The sequence below is a fragment of the Tyto alba genome, unplaced genomic scaffold (genome assembly GCF_018691265.1).
Source record: "Tyto alba isolate M040663 unplaced genomic scaffold, T.alba_DEE_v4.0 Super-Scaffold_26, whole genome shotgun sequence".
Lineage (NCBI taxonomy): Eukaryota > Metazoa > Chordata > Aves > Strigiformes > Tytonidae > Tyto > Tyto alba.
Genome location: NW_024881300.1, coordinates 18,471,188 through 18,483,496, shown reverse-complemented (window position 1 = coordinate 18,483,496; position 12,309 = coordinate 18,471,188). Strand labels below are relative to the sequence as shown.

Below are 12,309 nucleotides of genomic sequence, written 5' to 3'. Positions count from 1 at the left end.
TTCTTCCTTTGTTCCAGTCCCACTGAAACTGGGATATAGACACAGAAAACATTATACAAAGGATATACCACATGGATGAGCAGAAACAGAAAATAAAAAGCTACAGCTTTCATTACCATTACAACCTTTTTCTCCAGCTGTTATTCACTTGGACAGTAAAATCAATTCACAGAAGCAAGACTTTTCCCTTCTGCAACATCTGAACATGACTTCATCCTGCTCTCACAACCAAGTCTTCCCAGAGAGGATTGCCTTCCAGGTCCATTTACACAGACCCACTGATCCTTTTTACAAAGTTTCAGAATGTCCAGTGATATACAAGCAACACCAAACCCCAAAGTTTTCTAGATAACAGCAGGGCCTTTCAAATTAGACATACTTATTTCAGATTTTAAGCAACACACCAAGTATTTAAGCACTACTTATATACAAAGCTAAATTTATTAATTGCTGCAACACTTTCTGGCCATACATCAATTCAGGTATTATGTATACATCAAACTTCTTTTGTTGAAGGAAGACTTTGTATTAGAAATGAACTTGTGAACAGCTTATTTCAAAAACCTCAATTTGCTTCACAGCTTCCAGTCTTCTTATCAACCTCTTATTTGATTCCAGTGCCCTAGATGTAACTAGGGCCTTAGTCTCCTTCACTGCAAGCTCAGAGCAGCTCACAATATTTGCTACACTCATCATCAAAATGGAAATAGGAGGTAGGGGAATGCTACTATAATTCCTGTATCAACAGAGAGAGGGTTGATTTCTAAAGGAGCTGGGTGTTCAAATGCTTTAAATGTGCCATAGATACCTGTGAGCCAATCTAACAGCTCACTGCTGTTACAAGAAGCAACCCCAACACCTCTCTGTGCCCCACGCTGCTCTCCTGTTGCTATGGTCCCACTGCTTCCATAAGCCAGCTGTAATGCTCATCAAACCTTCTGCTAACCTGCTGCAACTTGCTAGGCAAGCCGAAAACTACGTGGCCATGAGAGAGAACAAGTTTTCCAGTGGCTTCATGAGGTCACCCAGCCCACCTCATGCCCAGAACAGTATCACAGACAGAATAAGAAAAGAGGCTGGAGTGCCTGATTAGCAGCATGTGAAGATAGTAGAGGAAAACGAAAAAGTGAGACTTCATCCATTCAGCAGCACCAAGCTGGTACACCAACTCAGCCATCTCCTGTAGCCCCATTTCAGTCACCTGATATGCAACTTGTCTTTAGATAGTAAAAAGCAGAAAATAGGTCACATGTTAGAGGACAGAGTCTCAAACTCTGAGTATTCTGAGTAGGCAGTGATGTGAGGTCTCAACAAGAAAGACACAGCATTAGAGTGGGACATGTGAAGGACACAGGGACAAGTCCTAGAGTGGAAGATGAGAGGAATCCACGGCAGCAAAAGGAAGTGGGGAAGAGTCAAGGGAATGCAAGCACAACATCTGTGGATCCTACTGCCAGTGCCCACAAAACATTTATGCAAATACTAGCAGTACCTGACAAACCAAGGCTAAGGTACTCTGTCTTGACCTACAGTGCAATTCATAAGCCATTAACTCTCTGCAAACACAGGGTCAGAACAGTCACCTGAAAGCAACAAAACAATTAGCACCTAGATGAAAGTAATACTTCTATTCTACAGTGTCCATACAAACAGCTACCCTGTGAGATATTGTCATATCCATTGTGTAGAGAGGGAAAAAGGCAAAGTAAGAAGGAACCTAGCCAAAGTCCATGCCAAAGCCAGATTAGAACTCAGGAAATGCCTGGCCTTCCGCCTTGTCGCCAGTCCTCTGGAAAAAAACACTACCTTTAGGAGCAAGAACATGCACTCCATTTGTACCCTAAACATGAAGCACAAGCAATTTCCCCTGGCCAGACAAGTGCAAGCAAAAACAAAGAACTGGGACTTCATTGACACTGGAAAAAACTCAACTTGTGAAACAGAACTTGCCTGGAAGTCTAACCTTTACAATTAACCTCCCTAGAAACTGCAATACTAAACACAATGAAACTCAGTCCAAACTCCTTTCCTGAATTTTTCTAAAAGCATGAATCATCTATCAAGAGAATGAAAAACTGCATTCTCCAGAGTGCAAGTCCCCTTGATCCTAACCAGACTGCCCTGTAGTGATGAAACAACCCTAAAGAAACAAGTGAAACCTTTTCATCAGACATATGCGCTTCTCTATCCTAACATGTGCTTTTGCCTCATGATCCCTAACAAAAATATCCCCCCTTGCACAGCTAGTTTTTCAAAATACTTCAGGAGGTGCAAGCCAATATCCAGTATAGGATGGTACTTTCCCCTTCACCACTCTAGGCAGCTTAGGAAACATCATTTCGAAATGGCGTCTCAGCTCACGCTGAAGCCAGCCGCACAACACCACAGGCTGTCTGCAGAATGGGGTTATTTCCTGCAATAACACAGTTTCATTCACACAGTGAACCACCACACTTTATTCTGCTTTTAGGAAAAGGCCTAAAAGGGAGAAAACACGTGTACTTTTCTACACTGAATTACGCCTTACAATAGAATGCATGTTCCAGACAAAGAGCAAAATCATAGTAAATAGACGTGGGGGAGGAGGGGTTAACATTCTTCTCAGTGTCACATGATTTCTGGCAACTCTAAGGAGAGGTATGCAGCCGAATTAATTAAAAAAAAAAAAAGTCTCCTTTGCTGTGAAAAAGCTACAAACCCACATCACACATGGTCCTGAAATGAACTACTGAAACTCAAACATAGAAAACTACACAGCACACTGGGAGCTACAACTCATGGGACTTTTCTCACGTGAGAAGCACCAGGTCAGAGGTGATTCTTTGGCTTTGGTCTATTCGAACATGTGGCAGAGATAAGCCCATGTAGCCTGACCAATTGCTCAAAACAAAAAAACAAATTAAAAAAAAATATTTTGCCCTTATTCCAAACCATGGAACTTGACTTCCTTCTATATCTGTCTGTATCTTCTATATTTTCTATATCTATCTTCAAGAGTATCTTCTATTTCCTACTGTTAAAGCAACTCTTTCACACAGTACTGCCCTGTTATACCAGTACTCCTACTCCTCCTCTACCCTAATATCCTCAGGTATCTCTTATCTCTTCTTCCTCCTAATACTCTGTTCTGTTCTCCTCATAGCTCACTGCTGCTGTGACTACTTTCAAACTAGGTACCATAGATATTACCCATGTTCAGGCTCCATCAGGACTGAAACAAGGGAAGACTAATCATTTAGACATCTACCCTGGATCTTTAGCAGCTCATGATGAATCCTACTTATGCAGCTTCATTGTTATGAATGCCCAAACAAGCTTTTAAAAGCTGGTTCTGGTCTGTCTACAATAGAATGCAGTCATACCAATGCAAACACACTTTGGCAATGAAGGAAGAACTGGTGATACAGCTGCCCAGGAAAACTCACAGTGGATTATACAGTCCAAACTGCTGGGCTCCACCTTGGCTACGAAAGTGCAAAGACCTCTATAAAGCAAGGAACCTAACATATCTGCACAGCTGAGCTGAATTTCTACAGCTGTGGAAGAGGACAACTCCCTTCCCACACTCTGGCAGGGTAGCTCTAGGCTAAAAGCAAAACTATTTTTCATCATTTGTTTCCTCGTTATACCACCTACATGAACATAAGTGAGTGCTATGAACACACTGTGTTTAGCAAAAGGCAAAATTCAAGTTGTTAAAGGAACAGCAAACGCCATTTTCAGGGGTCTCATCTTTCACATCTTAGATGATTTATTTATTTATTTTCTTTCCACATTAGATTCTGCAACTAAAATTCACTAAAAACAAACTGAACAAAGAGAGAGCTTCTTACCTATTTCTTCTAGTTTGATCAACATAATAGATCTGCTTTCTCAGCCAGCTTGTGGAAAAGAGGGGAAAAAAGAAAAAAGGTTTAATCTAAGAATTATAAAGAAAACACAGCAAAGTAACTATCAAAATCCATCAGTGAAATTCAATAGAAAAATTTACATCTCTTTCAATAAAGCAAAAACATTTCCAGCACAGCATCTAAGGATTCAGCCAGTTTCATAACCATATTTTTAAATATATTTTTTCTGCTGCTTAATACTGCATTTTAAAGCCACATAAACAACACAGGAAGGGGAAGGGTGGGCAGGACAGAAAAGAATGAGCAACCAGAAGCTGTAAAAATATAAGTGGATAATGTGAGCCAAAACTACAGCTAATCTAAACTAGAGTAACTCCATCAAGTCAATGATTTATGCTAGCTGAGGCTGCTGGCTCAAAAATCTGTTAGATGCATGAAAATTAAAAATTGGGGGTAGGGGTTTATAGAATGTTAAAGAAAATCCTCATTAGAGTGCATGTCAGTTTTAGGTGCACAGCCAAATACTATTAGCAGCATTAATAGCGAATATACACACACACACACAAAGAGGATTTTGATCTAAGGGGTGAACACAGCATGTCATTATTAACCTTATCCTCAGTCTCTACAGGAATCATTCTGCTGCACAAACATTGCCTGGAAACCAGTAGCACTTTGCATAGCAGCTCTCTGTAATACCATACAGTAGATAAGAATAGGTAAGAATACTTTCTCCCCAACTGGAACAGCAAGTAGGTAAAGACAGCATCAATGTCAAAGCCACAATTTGGTCATGTAACAAGCGAGGACAAGGTATATCCTCACAACAGGTAACAGCAGTGACCACAAGCAACAATGTTAGCAGTGATGAAAAGCAATCAGGTACAGAGAAAACATTAAAAGCTTGCCAACAAAACTGGCATTCTGAGCACGAGTAGTTTCGCATACAACATCCTCAGAAGCATCAAGGGTGCAGTTTCACCATCATGTGGCTGGCTGCTAAAAAGTAATCCTTAAAAATGTTCATTTTCAGCTTGGCTCTCTGAGTAAGCTAATCATATTGCTATGAAATGCAGTGGGTTCAATAAAAAGGAGAAACTGCAAAAGCACGCCTTGGAATTATTGGGACACAGGACACGTGGACATCTAATAGAGCAAGCCTACTGTGATTACATAAGACAACTGAATCTTCCAAGAACGTAACGCACACTTATATCAGATGTTCCTCTGATCTCATTAAGAGATTTTTGTTTTGGTATACAGAACAAAGTAAATTGCAAGTCCACATTAGTGAATGCATGACATTGTGATTCCAGAACATGTATATAGCAAAATAGACATGGAGAATTTCCATATGAGCTTTCTGTATCATACACTAACTGGAGAGTAGTTGTTCTTAAGGTAACTGGCAGGCACCACTTGTTGCACCTTCAAAATTTCTTTCAGGTTTTCCACTTTCAATTCCAAAGAAACATCAAGTCTCACAAAGTGAAAATACATCCACATACCTCTCTGTGATTGCAGGTGTAGGAGCACTCATGACCTCTTGATACAAGATATTCAAACCACACAACCATTTATCAGCATCATCTTTAGAGTCAGCTGAAAAAAAATAATACGCTATAAGAAACATCAAAACAAAATCGACACTAAGCCAAGAGATAACTTGTGATGTTTAGATAAACCCTAGTATACAAAGCTGCTGATAAATCTCATTGTGTAGCTTCATGTAGATAATAATAAAAACCAACATAAATTTAGGGGTGAGAGGGTTAATTCTGGAAGCTCTGTGAAAAAACACATCCCTTTAGGAATCTGCTTATCAGGGTAGGCAAGTTTCAGTATCTCAGTAGAAAAACTATGAAACTACTGCTGAGCTCCTGCAGTAACACAATGAAAATTCATTTTCTTATCTTCCAACTCCAAAGTGGCAAAAGCCCTGGGACATAGATCTAGAGCAACTTGAAGAGCACAGACAAAAGAACTCAAGGTGCTATACTGTAAAGCTAGTGAATTATATTCCAAGCAACCTACAAGGAAATTGTGAAGTGCTGGCTTTTGATGGACACAACCAACTCCTGTCTGTCCTAACCATCCCTCTAAACACAGATTGTTCCAGACTAGACTTTGGCAACAGGAAAAGGAAGGGAGCAATGTACAAAACTGGTGTAGTGTTGTATATAGAACACATTTTAAAACAAGTTAGGTTAAAAAAAGGTCTAAAATTCCTTACATGGCTTAACGCTAGAAGCCAGGTACATCTTTTCCCCCACTTTCTTGTTTTGTTTTACAAGTTTGAAATGCCTTTCCACTTCCCAACCTACAAGAGTCCTCCACATCATTTAATGTGATTGCATTTGGTAACACTTCAACCCAACAGAAGCAAGATGATGAACTGTGCGCTGGGTATAGCCTTCCCTGTGGAATACTGGTTAAGCTGAAAACAGTTTTCGGGGCATTGGATGAGATGCTATTATTACAGCCTTCAGCTGGGTAAAGTCCATTTGCTTTAGCATGATGGTTCTGAAATTTCATGACACCATTGTTCAATTAAACCAGTTGTGAAAATTTATTTTCAAACAGGATCTGTAATCCGTGCAAATTCTTTTAGCTGCCTTCAAAGCAAAACAGTTTCTCAAAAGATGAATATTACATTTTATTTAAACATACTTTTAAACAATGCTTTATTCCAGCCCAACCTCAGTTCCCCATGGAAATGTTTTTCAATTAGTTACAATTTCAGAAAGAACATCCACTACCACTGCCAAACCAATTCTCCCAAGACAATTCTGCCCTTTATGACAGCTACCATTCCCTTTAAGTAACAATTATTTTATATTGTTTTAAGAAACCACGACAAAGCACTTGAACAAGGAAAAGGATTTCCCCCTTAATTGAAAGTTACATCATGTTGTTCTGCAGTTCAGCATTACAGCAACGTATCTCAAGGTATCGAGTGTTTTCAAAGTATTGGCAGAGGCCTGGTTTTGAGAACTGCCATGGAGGAGGGGGACAGGGGCGTTTTTAGAGGAAATCTATCTGAAGTACCTGGCACAGCTGCACTTAAGCAGTCACTTACTCAAAATTTTCACAGACTTTAGCCAACAATGGTAAAACTTATTTAAAGTTAAAAGCCTGTAACAATGGATTAGTCACAAGCAGTCTTTAATTTCCAGTGCATCAGACTGCAAAAAAACCTATCTTCTAGTCCTGCAATCTATAAGCAATTCATTTCATTTTTAAAAAAAAAAAGCTACTGTTAGCATTAAAATGCTTACAAAGCACTCCTCTTTTCTCTCACTAAGATTTTGCAATTAGTTTAATTATTTAAATGGACAAGCGTGTTCCGGCACAGGCAGAGAGAAGCACCACTCCAAATAAATCGTTGGTATGATTCTAACCCAAGTATCTATCACAAACTTTTTAGAAGAGAAATCTCTTTGTAAACTCCACTAGTTGGAAACCGTATTCAGCCTGCACTGTAAAAATTCATATCCCTTTTAATTTCAAAATCTTTGGATTTGTGACCCTAGATAATCTGACCTGAAATAAGAAATGCCCCAACCCTTTCCACAGATACCGGATACAACTTCACTCTGTTTCACACAGATGTCGTCATTTTCAGTTTATCACCTTCCAATTTTATTTATGGTCCCCTAGTACTTCTTTAGAAGAGGTTTAGTATTATCAGGTGACATGCACACACATAACCCAAACTAGAACTTCATTTTTTTAAATTAGTCTGCGATTGTTCATAGGTGATAGAAAGGCTTCTCAGCTGTAGTTTAACTCTTAATGTCTATTGTTTCCAGAATCATTTTGGCCAGACTAAACATGCCAGGGCGATATTCTGGCCACTGAAGACAACAGCAAATCCTTTATTGACTTTAAAGAGGACAATGTCACCTCTGCTCTTCAGTGCTGAAAACCTTACCAGACATATTTAACAACCAAAAATCTACCTTGCTAGAAATGATTGAGCAAATCAGAAACTACACTCACAAGACACTATTTGAAAGTAAAACATTACAAATGAAGGAGTTCACAGACATGAAGGGCTGAGTCTATTGTCAGATTTCAAACATCTTGTGCACTCATGAACTGCAGAAGTCAGAACTGCAGTATTCTTTGCATTACTGTTCCATCCATGTATTTGATTTGTTCAATCAGTAGGTTTAAAGAATAAAACAAAGAAGAAAAAAGTACCTGCTAAGCTTAAGGTGTTGAGGATAAACTGGGTACCATAAAAAACAGTAAAGCAGTGTTCTTCTCTGTGCTTTGCTTTGCAACGCTCAAAGTCCTTCGAATTCTTTCCTGGGCGAATTTCTTTTATTTCCATCAGATCCACTGAAAGGAAACAACAGTCAGTACAACTGCACTTATGTTCCAGCAGAGTCTGAAACAGTAAGATGAACAACTCAAAGCATGTATACATACATAAAATATCTCTCTATATATAAACTTATAGAACTTTATTGGGCAAGAAATGCAAATTACATCAGATTGCAATCCATAAATTCACAACTAAATAAGTTACAGTAAAGACAACAGTATAAGACAACAGTAAAGAAGGACCAAAAGAAGAACAGTAATTTGTCATATTTTTATTATTTCACTATCACTGATTATCCATGGACAAAGTGTATACACATAGCCCCTCTGGGTTACAGAAGATATGATTTCACAAGTGGCATTTACTCTAAACAAGAAATTTCCAATTGCTATGACAACTGTTCAGAGACAAAAAAGAACAGATACAACTTCTAACTTACCCACCTAAAAATTATGCATCAGATCTTAGATAGTCAGCTAACCTTGTCAGGTAGTCAGCTAGTACAGTCACTGACACTTGCAAGAAAAATATTTAAAGCAGGAATATAAAGAGAAAATCCAGGCTAATATTAAAATGTTTGTGAGTTTTTTCTTGGTCAACTCCAAAGAGATCTCTGTCATTTAACATAGCCTGCTGTATCACTTTCAACTTGCTGCTTTCTACATACAGAACACAGGTACATATTAGAGCATAGCAGAATGGGAACACTGCAGAAGTACACATCTCTCAAGTTCAGCTCCCTTTTATCAAACCCTGGCTACATGGCCCGCATAACAGTAATGAGACAGCACTGAAATAGAAATATGTGCACTCTCAAGATAAGATACTTATTAGAAAACTGAGGAAGTGGTTTCGTTCTGCCTGTGGACCAGAAAAATAAACAGTTCTTCACACTTCTGGACAGTCTTGACTTACGAGCTACAGGGTGAAGAATGAAGAAAAACATTTCATGGCTGCTCTTGAAATGTGTTTATCAGACCTAGCAAGATCCAAGGAAAATAGCTGAGGGTTTCTGTCCATGCATTTAAGAACACCATGATATAAAACCCCTGTTTTAAATGAGCACCTCATCAGTAACAGAATACAGTTAATATCATAATGAAAAAGCAACTCTGCTGCCAACGGAGGGGGAGCTGAACGCTGATTAAAGCTTAAGGCTGTGTAATGCTAGGTTTCTACGATGCTGACATTGAAAGGAGGGAGAGACAAGCAAGGAAGTTCATCAATAAAATCCTGATAATGAAACATTAATTCATCTTGGAACTTCTTATTCTCTGCAAAGTATCCCTGGCCAAACTTTCCACCAGACACTCCTTTCTCGCAGTCATTAAACAACTTACCTTGGGAAAATGGGACCTCAGAGGTTAACCTGAGCTAATTGTAGGACACAAGAATCTTTCTTAAACTAATTTTTACAACTGTAATTATCTTCAAGATGGAGCTTTTAATGTCTCAGCCACCCTCTCAGACCATGAAAACATTTCCTAAGATCTGCATATCTGATTGGCCAAGGACCCTAAATTTAAATGTAAACTTCTAAAATAAATTAATTACATGACCATAAATGACCAGCAACCAAAAGGTCCTACTGATGACTCTGATCCCCTTACCATCCCAAGTCTCACATAGATCCCTAGCAATGTATCCCAATATCCATCCCAAAATGCCACCACCTGAAAAAGATTATCTGAGTCCACCAATTCATGTTAATATCAGCAAAGAAGAATCAGGATGCAGAGATAGAAAGTACCCAAATGGGGAGAGAAGGAGGTTGGATGGCTGCAATAACTGGCATGGGACTGTGCACCACGATGGCTCATCCTAATCATAGGCAAGACCAACCCCAGTCACATCTTCTGCTTTCCCTTCACCCAACAAATCCCTGCTGAAAAACACAGTTTTAACATCACAGCACACCTTACATTTCAGACTCCTATAAATCCACACACATGAACACCACAGCACAAAGACCCCCTCAAAGAATTGACTATAAGCAGTGATAAAATAGATTTCACAACCTGCATCGCTGTTGTCATTTCAAGTGGCTCTTACCTCACACTGACCTCTGAAATAAACACACAAACTTACTCAATGTCTTTCCTCGGTTACATATACTCACTACAGTTCTTTTCCCTGCATTACAGCCATTCAACCCTACCATCCCATTCTCTTGTGTGAACATATACATATATAATACACATAGGCACAAGGATTTTTGCATGCACATGTTTCACACTGCTAACCATATCATCGTTTCTCCAACTTGTCTTTGAAAAAATATTACTATACACTAATTGCTAAATATTCAGTAAACAGAGGAATGGTTCAGCAAGAGAACAAAGTTTGGGGGGGAAAAAAAGAGTGAGAGAGAAAGAGAGAGGGAGAAAAAAATATTTATATAAAAAATCTTCAAATTCAGAATTTTACATTCCCGTACTATTCGGGCAACATATGTCCTTCAAAATTCTGGCAAGATATCATTACGTTTACTTAAATAATATATGAAACAGAAGTACAAACCACAAGTTTTCTTAAACATTCTTTAGATTTTTACAGTAAGAAAGATGTAATACATGTTATAGTTTCAGAAAATGAATAGAAGCTACCTGCATATATTTTAATGACATTTTATAGTCTCATTTAGGATCTATTATTCTATATTATTGAAAGAAAAAACAAGGCAGATAATCAGAGGGGGAAAAGAGAGACATGCATTAATTTTGGCCTAGCGCTAAGCTCTGCTGACTCCCCAGGTTGTCTGGAGTCGCCCAGCACTCTCCACACAAAGCCCGCTAAGTCCAGAATGGCTGATCCCAACTGAACAGAGAAAGGAACAGGCCAGGAAAAGCTGCAACATGTTTCAGACTCAGATTAGTAAATCAACTGTACCAACTTAGCTGTTACGCAGTTACTGTGAACTTTTTATAGTACAATCTGTCACTGAACAATTAAAATGTAATTTCATGCCTGTGCCAGAACTACAAGCACAGAGCCTCGGACACTCTGTCTTCTTACTGCCTTGAAGTACTGGAACCTTCCTTCTAAATCCCTCACGCAAACTGCAGAGCTGTACCTTCACCTGGCTTCACAGACAGATATTCCTGGGGCCTGATACACCTGAAAAGAGCAGATACCTGGACACATGCAGCTTGCAGTGTCAGATAAAATCCAATACACTTGCAGGTGTGATTTCCATAAAGTAGCACAAGAAGATTAATGCATTTCCCAAGGAAACATAAATCAAAGTATGCCCTGTAGAGAAGTTGACTCACACCCAGCAAGACAAGAAGGAGACTCCCAATGCATTTGGTCCCCAGCCAAGCAGTTTAGAAGTCTAGCGCCACTCTAAAAACCCTACAACACTAGTTTACATTTCATCCATTCTTTTATGTGGTTATTTCCACGGGTTAAAAGGATCTCCTTGGCAGCTTCATCAGTCACCTACTGATCCTGACAACTCCCTCAACTGGCTCTTTAATGAGACTGGACTCCAAGGCACCTTCAATTACCATCCTGTTTGAGGCCCTGATCTGGATGTGCAGTATTTGTAGCAGTTCTGAGCCTGAAGCTGCTGAACTTCAGCTCCTGCTGTTGTGTGTTGTTTGGCAAATCAGTTAATTCAATGGATCATTACACCACTACGTAACTACTTTCCAAAGACTGCATAGATTAATTGCTCAGTGCCTTCCAGAGTGTCTGCTAGAGCTCTTTACTGCCATAAACTTAACAATAAACTTTTGATCCTTGACATCTCCACTGATCTCCATTCAAATAACCTGGCAGTAGTGATCACATTTACTCACACACTTATAGGTGTGAACTTATGTTACTTTTCCTTCATTTACGCTTAGAGGCAGATGATAAAACAAAACTTGGATTCCACTACAGTAGGTGCTGTGCAAGTTGAGCAGAAGACAAGATATAAGGAAAGCACAGGGATAGAACAACATGAACAGAACTTCAAAAAAAACAAACACCATTGTTGTACACAATAACACTGTGCTCCTCATTCCAGCAGAAGAGAACAAACTGGCACTGCTATTCAAAGGGAGAAGTTCTGCCTCTGTCCACCCTCATGCTCACACAACATCCACCTCTGGTTGGGAGCACAACTGTTCAACAGAA

The 12,309-nt window shown here is 39.2% G+C and overlaps 1 protein-coding gene across 5 annotated transcripts in view; it reads right to left on the bottom strand.

The window, feature by feature from the left end:
- PLCG2 (phospholipase C gamma 2) overlaps positions 1-12,309 on the bottom strand; it is an 80,708-nt gene that overhangs the window by 40,510 nt on the left and 27,889 nt on the right. For 4 of the 5 annotated variants that reach the window (XM_042797502.1, XM_042797501.1, XM_032990644.2 and 1 more), the window contains 3 exons: positions 8,058-8,198; positions 5,360-5,453; positions 3,834-3,881 (listed from right to left, as the gene is read on the bottom strand). In XM_042797502.1, the coding sequence (XP_042653436.1) occupies positions 3,834-3,881; positions 5,360-5,453; positions 8,058-8,198 (283 nt within the window). Of the gene's footprint in view, positions 1-3,833; positions 3,882-5,359; positions 5,454-8,057; positions 8,199-12,309 lie in introns of those variants that run through there. The other variant, XM_032990647.2, reaches the window with a different exon arrangement.